We start from the raw sequence: 16,993 nt of genomic DNA on the forward strand, positions 1-16,993 counted from the left end.
CCAAAATGATTCTTAGCTCCTAAGGGTTTATGTCCAATCTTTCCCCTCCAGTATCAAGTTCACATTTTCCCGGAGACTTCTCCCTCCATCTAAAGCTAGGCAAATCTTTCAGCCTCATTTTAACTCCCCATTAATTTGATCTTTTCAATCTGAGCACAAACTTACACCCACTTTCTGATGTGGCAAACCATAAGAGACCTTTGGCTCTATCTGCTTTTACTCCCTCTCCTGACCCTGCAGATTAATCTGACTCGGGGTTTGCAGGGATAGTTTAGAAATCCTTCCCTTTTCAAAGCCCATTTCCATGGCAGCAAAAGCCACACGGGCTTTGTATCCAGGTAGAGTTGCTGATTAGCTCTCCTTGAGAGCCCAATTCTCTCGCACCTTGGCACTTGATTGAAACATAGCATAGGCGACATGGTGGCGCAGTGGTTAGCACTGCTGCCTCACGGCGCCGAGGACCCAGGTTCGATCCCGGCTCTGGGTCACTGTCCGTGTGGAGTTTGCACATTCTCCCCGTGTCTGTGTGGGTTTCGCCCCCACAACACAAAGATGTGCAGGGTAGGTGTATTGGCCACGCTAAATTGCCCCTTAATTGGAAAAACAATAAAAATAATTGGCGGAACGGGCTCGAGGGGCCAAATAGCCTACTCTTCCTTGTACGTATATAAACTAAGTGGACAGCTTAAAGCATAATTGTTTGCAAACAAACATTCTCGACACTCTCCGGGACTTTGGGGACTCCCAGGCTATCTACTGTTAGGACGGAGGCTGCTGCCATTGTCTCCAAGCATAAACACCTTGCACCTTCTGAGTAAAACAATATGGGCCCTATTTAATCTCCAACAAACCGCATCTCAACAGCTCACATGACCATCTTCATATTATCTGAAAAGACAGTCCCAGAAACATAACTATTGTATAAACCTCATAGTTGTAACATTTTCTTCACATTCTTAAATTTAATTGATTTTAATTGGTGTGCGTTTAATTTCATCCTTCAGAGAGTCGTGCTGATTTTTAATATACATATGTTACGCTATGCTAGTGGAGAATGATCCTGCAATAACATTGCAGCAACTAAATGCTAAATATTCGAGCGGATTCCAATTTTACTAATGCGCTTTTTGTTGTGCCTTAATGGTGGTCTCCAGGGATAACTGAAGCGAGTGGGTGCAGAGGCTGAAACATCGGTGGTGCTAAATGCAACTTTTGTGAGCTTTTCCGACCTTTCTAGTAAAGTAAACCGATTGCCCCCCCCCCCTCCACCAACTAGCAATGAATCTGAATTTTCATTTGTCTCGACAGCATCGACAAGATTTCAAAAATAGCCTCTCCGGTGTTGGTCATCCACGGGACTGAAGATGAAGTCATCGACTTCTCACACGGGCTGGCCTTGTATGAGCAATGCCAAAGACCAGTGGAGCCGCTGTGGGTAGAGGGAGCTGGCCACAATGACGTGGAGCTTTACGGACAGTACCTCGAAAGACTGAAGCAGTTTGTTTCTCAAGAACTGACAAATTCTTAAATGGAATTTTAATAGACAGAGGCTTTTTTTTTTTTTTTGCTTTTATTTTTTAAATTTGTGACTGCTTTCCGTTTCTCATTGTCAAAGCATATATGCAACTGTAGCCTAACTGAGAAAAGACTTACAGGGGCTTTGTTGTGAAATTAAGTACTGCCCTTAGGATTATAGAGGTTTGTAAACATAAAGAATAGTGATAATTGATGCCAGTATTTATAGTAAGACTGGAACATATAGTCAGTTTGTCAAATTGGTTTTGGGGTAACCTAAAAAACATATTTCTTCCCCCATCCCACTGTTCAGAAATGTCAGATCGATAATGTACTGTATGAAATGTTTCTTTAGTAGTCATGCACTTGGTTAATTGCTTCGTGTATATTGCCAAATGGATTAGCATATCAATACGGAAGAGAATTGGATTGAACACGCCTTCTGGAATGCATCTTCGTAAATCAACACGGAGCAAAAATATTGCGGATGCTGATCAAGGTGCCGGTCCTGTGGTATAAATTTTCACCCCTTTATGATGTAAACTCCTCCTGGTGGAATTGCGTTCACTTTCTCTTTAAAGTAGTTGAAATCTTTTAATAGAATCTACACTTATTTGCTTCTGCTCGGAGCTTTTCGGGGAGCTGAACCGATATTAATGTGTGAAGATCAGGGGTGCAGGCTGTGTTTGTCAATTTGGCAGAGGGACTTGAACTTCCAACAGCGTCAGTTCTACAAATACGTAATGTAAATCTTAACGTGGTACAAGTCTGAGACATGTAACTGCTGAATTATTCAAAGCTCCAATTATGTGCTTGGCAGGGCAGTGCAAGTGGGAAGTACATTGGGGGAGGGTGGAAGAGGACGTGTGGGTGGGCATAAGGGGGCAGTCTCTCCCCTTCAGAGTTAAAAGAACAAGAAGCATTTCCCCATCTCACAAGTCTCGTGCCGTTCAGCATATTCGATTCAAGCTGACCTTACGGCAGCGTTTAAAATTCTCCAGCTGTGTTTCTTTTACCAATTTCAGCGCACGGAGATTTGTTTTCAAGTGCCGAATTTACTCAACCGAAAAACGTGTACTAATCCTTTTGCACAATTTTGACAAATTGAGGTCGCTCAGGTTTTGATTTTATTTTTGCTGATCATGTGAATAAACTCTGGTTTCAGATTACACATCTTGTACAATATGTAAATACAAGGGAGATGGCAGTTAAAACATAACATCCGCGTCTTAAAGGTTTTTTTAATCCCGTTTTGTTTTAAAAGTCTCTCGTAATGAAGTAGATCTCCCCTCCCACCCACCCCCAATCATTTCACTTCGGGCTGGCTGGGGGCGGGCTCGCTGGGGGGGGTGGGGGGGAGATGACATATCATGCAGAATTGGGCACTAATCCAATTAGATAGAGGATGATTTTAACAGAATAATAACCAACGCACTGTAATACAGCATTCTTTTCAGGTGTAGTCCCCTGTGCCCCCTCTCCCCTTAGTGCTGTGTAGGTTAAGCTTTCTAACAATTATAGGGCAGTGTGGAATGAACGCATTAAAGGGTCAATGCAGAGGGTTGAATTCTTTAAGGGGGGGGGAGTAAGGAGGTTTTAACACTATGGTACTCAACGTAGCCTTACAGAATTATGACTTTTAAAAAAATAATGTGAACATGTAAATGCTTGTAATTCTTGTATTTTAATTTTCATGCTGATGTATGATCTATTTCTGTATATCATGACATGTGTTATTTGGCAGTCAGTTGTATCTTGCCTGTGGAAAACTGCCCAAAGTCCAATTTATGCATTGTGTCAAATAAGGAGCGGCAAGCAGGCATTGCCCCTTGATGCAATATGCTTTGTCCTGGTAGTGCTATATTCAGAGCTCAGTACGTCAGGAGCCAATTGTTATACTTCGCTGGAGTACCCATTTTTTAATATAGACTGATTATGAAAAAGGATGTGGTATCTTTCGGATAAATCTTTCAAATTGTAATTGGCACCCATCTGTATTCCTTAACCCACCCTGAATCCATTCAGTGCTGGAAAATAGCTGTAGTGCACATTCTTTGAAGTTCCCCCCGCTATGTGTGATGTTCAGCATGTTGCCGATCACATGGAATTAACAAATTATCCTGCAGTTTCACGGTGTATATTTCATTGTTCTCACTCGTGAATCTTTAGAGCTAAAACCCACCACTAACTGATAACCCAGCTTGCCATTCAGTCCCGTGCACTTCCAGCAAGCAGTCTGGAAGAGAAATTTCCATTTGCAAATCCACTGGCTGCACAAACACAGGATCATCTCGTCTGCCCAAAAGGCAGCAGAGTCCTCCTGCTGATCAGCTACCTCAGTAGTTTATCAAATTGGAAAAGACCTCAACTTGTGCTCATCTCATAGAGGTTGGGAAGACTGAAACCAAATGCCCCATGCTCGTGCATTAATTGCACCGCATGTTCTGCCTTTCCAAGTGACTAGGTATATATCTCCCTGTGATACACAGACATCACAATACAAAGTTATCCGTGAGTGGAATTGAAGAGGCAATCATCTGTATTCTGGGACTTCCTGAATTTTATGGATTGTAATCTCAGTCCCAGATCAAGATGGGTTGATGCTCGACACAGCAGTACGACACTAGTAAACCATTTCATTCTGTGTGTCACTTTCAACACTCCCAAAAGAGCATTGTAACTGCTTGTAGCTCCTTCCACCTCTTGTTACCCAGAAATGCGGTGAGAGGCAGCAGAGGTGAACTGGATGACATAAAATGGATGGGTTACTTAGCTGGGCAGGTAACTTGAAGTGATAGTAGTAATTGCACATGACCAGTCTAAACAGATAGGTGCCATATATTAAACCACTTTAAAATGTGTGAAATCTGTGTTTTGTGTAACCATTGTTTAAATGTGAGATAAATGGAGTGGCCTGTGGCAAATTAAATTCTCTAGACCTTTTTACCGTACCGACTACTGAGCAAATCACAATTACCTGTACCTCTTTGTTTTGATTTTTTCTGTTTTACCTGATGCAGGCAGATTGGTACTTTTGTTATTAGAGATGAATTAAACTTTGATTTAAAACACACGCGTATTACTGAATCTTTTCCCTTCGGTCCTGGTGTTAACATCTGTTCAGATTGCTATCATGTTTGGGGGGGACAAAAAAGACCCAATACAACATTTTGCTGAAATAAGTTTAAAATTCTGTTAGCTGTGTGTAAAAGTAGTATATTTGTTTGGCCTGGAAATCCATGCTGGAAAGAACCCCCCCCCCCCCCCCCCACCTCCCCCATTTGTGCAGGCCTGTGTTGGAAACTTGAGGAAACTAGTTTGCACTGTGGGCTGTGCGATAAAGTTACCCAGGGTAGATTATGTCTCAAAAGGGGCTCACATCTGCGATACACACCCCAGGCCTTTGAAAAAGATTACTTCCATCACCACACTGCACACAATGAGCAGCAATGTTTTGGAGGAACAGGCAGTCCTTTAAGACCTGCTGTGTCCCCATTGCTCTTACTCACCAGCTGTGGTAAACGTGTAGCAAGCATGTGATGGTTGAAATGCGGGCAGATCAGCTTCCCTCACTCCTCCTCCCACGGCCCCTTCCAAACTCCAGTGCTCGATACTTCCCCCCCCAGTGCAGTACAGAATCATTCCTGGTACCTCAAATTGATGTCGAGGTGGGCAACATATGGATAATTGAAGTGTAATTTATCTTGTTTTGAAAAGAAAATTCATACTTTGAGCCATAAAATGAAGTTTATAATTATATTCTCAAATAGAATCTTGTTAAAAGTGGTAACATTATGTACACATACTTGTGCCGTCCTGTAATTACACCCAGCATCTGGCTATGATTATTATCCATTGAATCTTTGCCATATGTGTTGATTATAAATACTATTCTCTACTGTAGTTGATAGCATTCCATAGAACTTGCAGCACAGAAACAACCTTTCAACCCAACGGGTCCATGGCAATGTTTGTTCTACAGTAATCTCATTCATATCAGTATGACCTCCTATTCTTTTCTCTCTTTGATTTCATAGAATCAGGTCAACGAGTGCTGTGTTTGTTTTTACTTGTCTTAAAACTGTTTCTAAAGGGAAGAATTTTGGGGCTTTGATAATAGAAAAGGCTGCTTCTTTACGCTTAATTTTTCCTTCTCTGCCACTCTATGTTCTTACAGGAGGGTGTGTAGTTTCAGTTCACAATCTCGGACAGCCTGCGGTTTGATTCTTTCACGGATGCGGGTGACGAGGCCAGCATTTTTTTCCCAACCCTAATTGCCCGTGAGCATGGTGGTGAGCTGCCTTTTTATTGAACCGCTGCGGTCCCTGTGGTGTAGGTACACCCACAGTGCTGTTGGGGAGGGAGTTCCAGAATGTTGACAGTGATGGAACAGTGATATATTTTCAAGACCGGCTGGCGAGTGACCTGGAGGGGAATTTTCAGGCGGTGGTGTTCTCCTGCACCTGCTGCCCTTGACCTAGATGGTAGACGCCACGTGTTTGGAGGGTGGTGTCATAGGAGCCTTGTTCTTGTAGCCACAGTATTTATATGGCTGATACTGTTCTGTTTCAGGGCAATGGTGCCCAACCCTCCCACAGATTGGGGGGGGGGGGTTCGGCAATGGTAATGCCAATGAATGTCATGGGGAAATGGTTAGATTCTGACTTGCTGGAGATAGTCTTGGCCTGGCACATGTGTCGCGAGAATGTTACTTGACACTTTTGACTGCCCAAGCCTGAATGTTGTTCAGGTCATGCTGCATATTGGCAGTGACTGCTTCCGCATCTGAGGAGTCGCAAATGGTGCTGAACATTGTGCAAGCAACCCCACTTCTGATCCAATGATGGAAGGAGTATCGATAAAACAATGCGTCCACGAAACTAGCCTGAGGAACTCCTGCCGTGACGAACCAGAACTGAGATGTTTGGCCTCCAATGAGCGCGATCATCTTTCTTTGTGCTTGGTATGACTACAACCAGTGGAGAGTCTCTGCCCCAATCCCCGTTGCCTTTATTAGGATGTCTGAATACCGCACTCTGTCAAATGCTGCCTTGACGTCAAAAGTAGGCTCTCTCATCTCTCCCTTTGGCCATGTTTGGATCAAGGCTGTAACAGAATCCTGAAACAGGTGGTACTCGCAGAACCCAAACTGAGCATCAATGAGCAGGTTATTGGTGCTTTTAAGTGCTGCTTGATAGCAGTGTTGGTGACGCCTCCCGCTATTTTTCTGATCATTGAGAGTCAACTGATGGAATGTTATTTGTCCGGGTTAGATTTGTCCTTTTTGTGGGCAGGACATACTTGGCAAGTTTTCACATTGTTGGGAAGATGTTGGTGTTTTATCTGTACTGGAACGGCTTGGCCGGGGATGTGGCCAGCTCTGCAACACAAGTCTTCAAATTACAGGCAGGATGCTATCCGAGCCCCTAAGCTATGCTACACCCAATGTCATGGCTAAGTGAATGGAAGTGTCTGGCATCGGTGATGGTGGCAGCCTCGGGGCAAGACTGGGATACATCCACTTGGCACTTCTGAAACAAAATTGGCATTGAGTCACAAAGAAGACATGGACAAGTGTCCGTGAGCATGATGTTGTGGACAGGAGGGGATGGGCCGTTCAAACAGCACTAATCTTTCCTCTTGCCACCCATTCGTAAACGGGGAAGGTGTTTGGATTGTTTCCTTTTTTAATGAGCAGTGGTATATTTCCCCCAACCCTCAATATTTGGTATGAACCAATTCATACTAATTGGTTGTGGTAGGATGAACTCAAAAAGTTTAGTCTATTGCAAACATTCAAAAACTGTGAAAAGCCTCCCACCACCTCTCTCATACCGGAAAGAGAAGGATATGTATGTCCCTGTCAGGCAGGGAAGAGATGGTCGAGTGAGGGAACCATGGTTGACAAGAGAGTTTGAATGTCTTGTTAAGAGGAAAAAGGTGACTTATGTAAGGCTGAGGAAACAAGGTTCAGACAGGGCATTGGAGGGATACAAGATAGCCAGGAGGGAACTGAAGAAAGGGATTAGGAGAGCTAAGAGAGGGCATAAACAATCTTTGGCGGGTAGGATCAAGGAAAACCCCAAGGCCTTTTACACATGTGAGAAATATGAGAATGACTAGAGCGAGGGTAGGTCCGATCAAGGACAGTAGCGGGAGATTGTGTATGGAGTCTGAAGAGATAGGAGAGGTCTTGAACGAGTACTTTTCTTCTGTATTTACAAATGAGAGGGACTATATTGTTGGAGAGGACAGTGTGAAACAGATTGGTAAGCTTGAGGAAATACTTGTTAGGAAGGAAGATGTGTTGGGCATTTTGAAAAACTTGAGGATAGACAAGTCCCCCGGGTTTGACGGGATATATCCAAGGATTCTATGGGAAGCAAGAGATGAAATTGCAGAGCCGTTGGCAATGATCTTTTCGTCCTCACTGTCAACAGGGGTGGTACCAGGGGATTGGAGAGTGGCGAATGTCGTGCCCCTGTTCAAAAAAGGGACTAGGGATAACCCTGGGAATTACAGGCCAGTTAGTCTTACTTCGGTGGTAGGCAAAGTAATGGAAAGGGTACTGAAGGATAGGATTTCTGAGCATCTGGAAAGACACTGCTTGATTAGGGATAGTCAGCACGGATTTGTGAGGGGTAGGTCTTGCCTTACAAATCTTATTGAATTCTTTGAGGAGGTGACCAAGCATGTGGATGAAGGTAAAGCAGTGGATGTAGTGTACATGGATTTTAGTAAGGCATTTGATAAAGTTCCCCATGGTAGGCTTATGCAGAAAGTAAGGAGGCATGGGATAGTGGGAAATTTGGCCAGTTGGATAACGAACTGGCTAACCGATAGAAGTCAGAGAGTGGTGGTGGATGGCAAATATTCAGCCTGGATCCCAGTTACCAGTGGCGTACCGCAGGGATCAGTTCCGGGTCCTCTGCTGTTTGTGATTTTCATTAATGACTTGGATGAGGGAGTTGAAGGGTGGGTCAGTAAATTTGCAGACGATACGAAGTTTGGTGGAGTTGCGGATAGTAAGGAGGGCTGTTGTCGGCTGCAAAGAGACATAGATAGGATGCAGAGCTGGGCTGAGAAGTGGCAGATGGAGTTTAACCCTGAAAAGTGTGAGGTTGTCCATTTTGGAAGGACAAATATGAATGCGGAATACAGGGTTAACGGTAGAGTTCTTGGCATTGTGGAGGAGCAGAGAGACCTTGGGGTCTATGTTCATACATCTTTGAAAGTTGCCACTCAAGTGGATAGAGCTGTGAAGAAGGCCTATGGTGTGCTCACGTTCATTTACAGAGGGATTGAATTTAAGAGCCGTGAGGTGATGATGCAGCTGTACAAAACTTTGGTAAGGCCACATTTGGAGTACTGTGTACAGTTCTGGTCGCCTCATTTTAGGAAGGATGTGGAAGCTTTGGAAAAGGTGCAAAGAAGATTTACCAGGATGTTGCCTGGAATGGAGAGTAGGTCTTACAAGGAAAGGTTGAGGGCGCTAGGCCTTTTCTCATTAGAACGGAGAAGGATGAGGGGCGACTTGATAGAGGTTTATAAGATGATCAGGGGAATAGATAGAGTAGACAGTCAGAGACTTTTTCCCTGGGTGGAACAAACCATTACAAGGGGACATAAATTTAAGGTGGAAGATATAGGAGGGATATCAGAGGTAGGTTCTTTACCCAGAGAGTAGTGGGGGCATGGAATGCACTGCCTGTGGAAGTAGTTGAGTCGGAAACATTAGGGACCTTCAAGCAGCTATTGGATAGGTACATGGATTACGGTTAAATGATATGGTGTAGATTTATTTGTTCTCAAGGGCAGCACGGTAGCATTGTGGATAGCACAATTGCTTCACAGCTCCAGGGTCCCAGGTTCGATTCCGGCTTGGGTCACTGTCTGTGCGGAGTCTGCGCGTCCTCCCCGTGTCTGCGTGGGTTTCCTCCGGGTGCTCCGGTTTCCTCCCACAATCCAAAGATGTGCGGGTTAGGTGAATTAGCCAATGATAAATTGCCCTTAATGTCCAAATTGCCCTTGGTGTTGGGTGGAGGTGTTGAGTTTGGGTAGGGTGCTCTTTCCAAGAGCCGGTGCAGACTCAAAGGGCCGAATGGCCTCCTTCTGCACTGTAAATTCAATGATAATCTATGATTAATCTAGGACAAAGGTTCGGCACAACATCGTAGGCTGAAGGGCCTGTTCTGTGCTGTATTTTCTATGTTCTATGATAAAGAATGTTTTACACTACAGAGATCACACCAAAAATATTAGTTCATGCATGGACCAGGATCAACACCCCATGAAGAATTCCTTCAAGTGGTCCGGCAGGCAGAAAGCTGGCGATGTAAGATCAGCTTTTCCAGTGGTGTTGACTTCACAAGATGAAATAGAGACGCAGAGATGAATCACCACAGACCTTTCAGCAGAGGCAGGGTGGATGGACCAGTCGTCCTGCCTGCTTCAGAACTCCGAGAAAGTGGCCTGCTAGTTGGGTGTCGAAGCAGCAGTCCAAGACAGCAATATTAACCTGTTCAACAAGCTAGAGTTTTCGGCGATGTGACCGTACCCCTCCACAATGTCACCAACAAAGAATGTTTATCCAATGTCTGGAAATTGGCTTTGTGTTCCGGGATGATAATGTCTCAGTCATTATAGGTTGAGAGAGAAGCTGTTTGTTGAGGGTCTGGTGTATCGAATTGAGCTGAGCATGCCCTGGGTGGTCTGTTAGTAACTCCTCCGAGATAACAGGTTGCAACATTGGGCAGCACGGTAGCACAAGTGGATAGCACTGTGGCTTCATAGCGCCAAGGTCCCAGGTTCGATTCCCTGCCGGGTCACTGTTTGTGTGGAGTCTGCACGTTCTCCCAGTGTCTGCGTGGGTTTCCTCCGGGTGCTCCGGTTTCCTCCCACAGTCCAAAGACATGCAGGTTAGGTGGATTGGCCATGCTAAATTGCCCTTGGGTGTCCAAAAGGATTAGATGGGGTTATTGGGTTATGGGGTTAGGGTGGAAGTAAGGGCTTAGGTTGATCAGTGCAGACTCGATGGGCTGAATGGCCTCCTGCACTGTATGTTCTATTCCCGACACTGCGACATGGCTTCTGTTCTGGTGAATCACAGAAAATACAAGTAGCCATAGGGCCAGCTGTCTTAATTGGTCTTTCGTTCAGCCAAAAGGTCCAGTTTAAAATTGAGAAATAGCCACCAGGATACATTTTTATAAAAAGATAGCATTCGGTTCTGTACCGTCACAATGGTCAAAAAGATTGGTTTTAAGGAACCTTAAAAGAGGAGAAATGGGGGGGTTCTCGAGGCAATTTGAGAGCTTTGCATCCTGTTATCTGCAGGCGTAGCCTTCAATAAGACAGTGAAAATGCAGATAATATCTGAATTGGAGGAACGTAGGGCTCGAGGGGTGTTACATAAGAACATAAGAACTAGGAGCAGGAGTAGGCCATCTGGCCCCTCGAGCCTGCTCCACCATTCAATGAGATCATGGCTGATCTTTTGTGGACTCAGCTCCACTTTCCGGCCTGAACACCATAACCCTTAATTCCTCTATTCTTCAAAAAACTATCATTACCTTAAAAACATTTAATGAAGGAGCCTCTACTGCTTCACTGGGCAAGGAATTCCATAGATTCACAACCCTTTGGGTGAAGAAGTTCCTCCTAAACTCAGTCCTAAATCTACTTCCCCTTATTTTGAGGCTATGCCCCCTAGTTCTGCTTTCACCCGCCAGTGGAAACAACCTGTCTGCATCTATCCTATCTATTCCCTTCATAATCTTATATGTTTCTATAAGATCCCCCCTCATCCTTCTAAATTCCAACGAGTACAGTCCCAGTCTACTCAACCTCTCCTCGTAACCCAACCCCTTCAGCTCTGGGATTAACCTAGTGAATCTCCTCTGCACACCCTCCAGGGCCAGTACGTCCTTTCTCAAGTAAGGAGACCAAAACTGAACACACTACTCCAGGTGTGGCCTCACTAACACCTTATACAATTGCAGCAGAACCTCCCTAGTCTTAAACTCCATCCCTCTAGCAATGAAGGACAAAATTCCATTTGCCTTCTTAATCACCTGAAAACCAACTTTCTGCGACTCATGCACTAGCACACCCAGGTCTCTCTGCACAGCAGCATGTTTTAATATTTTATCATTTAAATAATAATCCCTTTTGCCATTATTCTTACCAAAATGGATAACCTCACATTTGTCAACATTGTATTCCATCTGCCAGACCCTAGCCCATTCACTTAGCCTATCCAAATCCCTCTGCAGACTTCCAGTATCCTCTGCACTTTTTGCTTTACCACTTATCTTAGTGTCGTCTGCAAACTTGGACACATTGCCCTTGGTCCCCAACTCCAAATCATCTATGTAAATTGTGAACCGTTGTGGGCCCAACACTGATCCCTGAGGGACACCACTAGCTACTGATTGCCAACCAGAGAAACACCCATTAATCCCCACTCTTTGCTTTCTATTAATTAACCAATCCTCTATCCATGCTACTACTTTCCCCTTAATGACATGCATCTTTATCTTATGCAACAACCTTTTGTGTGGCACCTTGTCAAAGACTTTCTGGAAATCCAGATATACCACATCCATTGGCTCCCCGTTATCTACCGCACTGTTAATGTCCTCAAAAAATTCCACTAAATTAGTTAGGCACGACCTGCCCTTTATGAACCCATGCTGCGTCTGTCCAATGGGACAATTTCCATCCAGATGCCTCGCTATTTCTTCCTTGATGATAGATTCCAGCATCTTCCCTACTACCGTAGTTAAGCTCACTGGCCTATAATTACCCACTTTCTGCCTACCTCCTTTTTTAAACAGTGGTGTCACGTTTGCTCATTTCCAATCTGCCGGGACCACCCCAGAGTCTAGTGAATTTTGGTAAATTATCACTAGTGCATTTGCAATTTCCCTAGCCATCTCTTTTAGCACTCTGGGATGCATTCCATCAGGGCCAGGAGACTAGTCTACCTTTAGCCCCATTAGCTTGCCCATCACTACCTCCTTGGTGATATCAATCCTCTCAAGGTCCTCACCTGTCATAGCCTCATTTCCATCAGTCACTGGCATGTTATTTGTGTCTTCCACTGTGAAGACCGACCCAAAAAACCTGTTCAGTTCCTCAGCCATTTCCTCATCTCCCATTATTAAATCTCCCTTCTCATCCTCTAAAGGACCAATATTTACCTTAGCCACTCTTTTTTGTTTTATGTATTAGTAGAAACTTTTACTATCTGTTTTTATATTCTGAGCAAGTTTACTCTCATAATCTATCTTACTCTTCTTTATAGCTTTTTTATTAGCTTTCTGTTGCCCCCTAAAGATTTCCCAGTCCTCTAGTCTCCCACTGATCTTTGCTACTTTGTATGTTTTTTCCTTCAATTTGATACTCTCCCTTATTTCCTTAGATATCCACGGTCGATTTTCCCTCTTTTTACCGTCCTTCATTTTTGTTGGTATAAACCTTTGCTGGGCACTGTGAAAAATCACTTGGAAGGTTCTCCACTGTTCTTCAACTGTTTCACCATAAAGTCTTTGCTCCCAGTCTACCTGAGCTAGTTCTTCTCTCATCCCATTGTAATCTCCTTTGTTTAAGCACAAAACACTAGTGCTTGATTTTACCTTCTCACCCTCCATCTGTATTTTAAATTCCACCATATTGTGATCACTCCTTCCGAGAGGATCCCTAACTATGAGATCCTGAATCAATCCTGTCTCATTACACAGGACCAGATCTAGGACCGCTTGTTCCCTCGTAGGTTCCATTTCATACTGTTCGAGGAAACTATCGCGGATACATTCTATAAACTCCTCCTCAAGGCTGCCTTGACCGACCTGGTTAAACCAATCAACATGTAGATTAAAATCCCCCATGATAACTGCTGTACCATTTCTACATGCATCTGTTATTTCTTTGTTTATTGCCTGCCCCACCATAATGTTACTATTTGGTGGCCTATAGATTACTCCTATCAGTGACTTTTTCGCCTTACTATTCCTGATTTCCACCCAAATGGATTCAACCTTATCCTCCACAGCACCGATGTCATCCCTTACTGTTGCCCAGATGTCATCCTTAAATAACAGAGCTACACCACCTCCCTTACCATCCACTCTGTCCTTCCGAAAAGTTTGATACCCTCGGATATTTAACTCCCAGTTGTGACCATCCTTTAACCATGTTTCAGTAATGGCCACTATATCATAGTCATTCACGATGATTTGCGTTGGGGATGATTTGTTGTGGGGCTGGAGTAGATTAGAGAGATAGGAAACGACAAGGCCATGGAGGGATTTGAAAAAGAGGATGAGAATTTTAACGTTGACATGTAGATGGACCAGAATGGCTCTCTTGTGCAGGTTAGATGGTACATGTTTCCCAGATATGAGCTAGAATTGTTCAGCACAAATGTTACATTATTTTATGCCAAGATTCTTATGTCAAAAGTGTGAGAATTTGCCGAAAATGGCAATGAAGCTTAACCTCAGGAGAATGGGATGTCAAAACCAATTAATTATTGAGGTTAATAGTTATTTCTTTCAGATAAATGACCTAGATACCCACACTGATTTTTGTTTTATGACTTCATGGTACAGTATATGAATGCCTTGTAGGAGAGAGGGAGGAATGCCGGTGACATTGCACTGTTTGGGTGATGTGCCTGCCACAGCTGAATAGCTGGAGGTTATGTGGAAGCAGCCAGGTTCTGACTGTGAGGCTGACATCAGTGGAGTGAGGGTGAGGGGAAGAACAGTTCTACAGAGTCCTGTAGTTCTACAGGGGACTTCTTCACCGCTCCGGCCCCGACGCAACATGGCGCGGGGGTTCTGGGGCTGGAAGTGGAACAAAGTAGGCCCAGGGGGGAGAGGCCAGCCCGCCAATTAGTGAGCCCCGATCGTGGGCCAGACCCCATTGGAGGCCCCTCCCTGGTAAAGGAGCACTTTCCCCCGCCCCACAGGCTGCCCCCTCCCCCGCAGAGATCCCACCGGCAGCGACTCTGCTGTTTCCGCTCGGCCCATGCGGGCTGGAGAATCGGCAGCCCGGCCTCGTACAGCGGCCCGCGACTGGTGGCGCGGGCCAGCGCACCTCGAAGAATTGCGTGTCGGGGCGGTGGTTGCGGCGATTCTCTGGCTCGGAGAATCGCGCCCATGATGCACAAGTCTTTATTTTCTTGGAAGGTTATCATTTAAAAAAATTTAGAGTACCCGATTCATTATTTTCCAATTAAGGGGCAATTTAGCGTGGCCAATCCACCTACCCTGCACATCTTTGGGTTGTGGGGGCAAAACCCACGCAGACATGGGGAGAATGTGCAAACTCCACACAGACAGTGACCGACAGCCGGGATCGAACCTGGGACCTCGGTGCCGTGAGGCAGCAGGGCTAACCCACTGCGCCACCGTGCTGCCCTTGGAAGGCGATCATGAGGTTTTGTTTTGTTTTATCCTTCCTTTTGACATCTTATTTGAAGATGGGCTCATTCTGCAGTATGACTATAGGTGTTGTCAACCATACCCCAGTCATGCATTGATGGATTCACCCCTCGTTGGGAATCAAACTTGGGGTTCTACTGCTGGGTAGAATGCTGGCTGCGTGTAGGAGCTCAACTAATGGAACAGCAAGGCAGAGGAGAGGCACCTAAGCTCACGGTGCGATGGTGGAGGTGACAGACGGGGGAGAGGCCATGTTTCTACAGGGGATTGGTGGGGTGCGGGTAGGAGGTACACAAGGGCCACTCTTGGGAGAGAATAGGCGAAGGTGCCCAGGGTGATTCATGTAAAGAACCTGTGCCTGAGGATCTGGCAGCAGGTACCACGAGATGGACAGTCAAGGTCAGTGAATGCGTCGATTGATCTCACACGCTGTTCAGTGCCACATCCCCAGGACTCACCCATCAGCGCTCCCTGGCAATTAGGAGTCTCGCCCAACATACTCTCTAATCTTTTGTGGGGTGCGTGGGAGCAATTTATAACTTTTATTTTTTGGCTATGCACGCACTTAAAAGAGGCAGACTGGTGGGATTTCTGGATTGTTTTGCAACCGTGAAGCTTGGAGGGAACTTTGATCACATTGAGCCAGATACTCCTCACCTTCGCACATATTCTAATGCCCAGCTCTTGCTGCTTCCACACAAATGCAAAGCTGGCGGGTGACAGGTATCTCACAAGCCCCGTTAAGGCGATGGTTCTTACCATTGGACCTGGCTGCTACAGAACCTGTGATATTGAAGAGCACGTTGAGGATTACAGTGCATTCCTCCTTCTGCCCCTTCTGAACTCCTAGCTCACCCTCGCCTTGCCATTGGCGCAACATGCAAGCTGCAGATGGTGTGAATGTGGACCTCTTGCTTTCCTCTCCATCCCTGTTCCCTCAGCAAACCCTGCACTTTCTTTCCAGCTGTCGGGCACCCAGCAACTGCTGCTTGCTCATCAAGGAGGAGGCCAGAGAGAGCCAACTGTGCAGCACTGAAGAGGCACCATTGCTGGATCTGACTCTCACAGCCAGCAGCTCGGACATTGGCATTTCACAAACCTTCGAGGTCAATACAGACTTGGGAGGTACATCACTGTCCCTCTCTGAAGCGTCTGCTCCAAGTCCCTGTCGTCATAGAGTAGCATGATTACAGCACAAAGACCATCCGGCCCTATTGGCTGACGCAGCGCCGTTGCTGCTACTGTCTCCAGGCTTATCGCAGCCTTTTTGTGGACAGATGACCTACTCCCCTATTGAACGCAGCAACGCTGGCAAATCCAGGAACTCACAACATCTCTGTAATTGTCAATGTAAATCACCTTACCTGTTGGGTTCTTCAAATAAAGCTATTGATAAGTTCCTATTGCAGCTGTTATTTGGTGATGGAATATGGTAAGTGGGCCTGCATGGCTCAGCTTTGTAAATTTTGCGCCTGACCCAGCTGATAAGAAATAATCTGGAAATGTACTGATGCACGCATGGCGCAGCAGCACGGGAGACATTCCCGGCATGGGGCGCTGCGTGGGTCACGCTGGAAACGGCCGAGGTTCTGCACAGCACTCCCAGCTCCAGTGATATCATGGGTCCAATTTGCCAAACCCTCTCGTGTCTAAACTCTACAGCCTGCTAGATATTCAGCGAAGCCTCGGGCAGCATTACTGCGGGACCGCTGCACCCACAGTGGTGCTGCCTTTTGTACGAGATGCTAAACTGAGGCCCCAGGTGTTCCCCTCGGGTGGATGTAGAAGAGCCGGGGAGTTCTCCCCATAGTTGTCTGGCCAGAACCTACCCCTCAATCGGCATCACTAACACAGATTATGTCGTGATCATTGCTTGCTCTGCACAAATTGGCTGCCACATTTCCTATGTGACAACAGTGAGTGCAGCCCAAAAGTGCTCTGGCAGTTGGAAAGCACTGTGAGGTAGGCCTGCGGTCGTGAAAATCGCTGCACATCGCTCTCTTGGCACCGCCCATCACTGGCAGCCC

The 16,993-nt window shown here is 45.6% G+C and overlaps 1 protein-coding gene across 1 annotated transcript in view; it reads left to right on the plus strand.

The window, feature by feature from the left end:
- Positions 1-4,586, plus strand: part of abhd17b (abhydrolase domain containing 17B, depalmitoylase) — a 56,887-nt gene extending 52,301 nt beyond the window's left edge. Inside the window, exon 3 of the mRNA XM_072517373.1 lies at positions 1,309-4,586. Coding sequence (XP_072373474.1) covers positions 1,309-1,528 — 220 coding nt within the window. The 3' untranslated portion in view covers positions 1,529-4,586. The remainder of the gene's footprint in view (positions 1-1,308) is intronic.
- Positions 4,587-16,993: the final 12,407 nt, after the last annotated feature.

This window comes from Scyliorhinus torazame, chromosome 9 (genome assembly GCF_047496885.1).
Source record: "Scyliorhinus torazame isolate Kashiwa2021f chromosome 9, sScyTor2.1, whole genome shotgun sequence".
NCBI classification, from domain to species: Eukaryota; Metazoa; Chordata; class Chondrichthyes; order Carcharhiniformes; family Scyliorhinidae; genus Scyliorhinus; species Scyliorhinus torazame.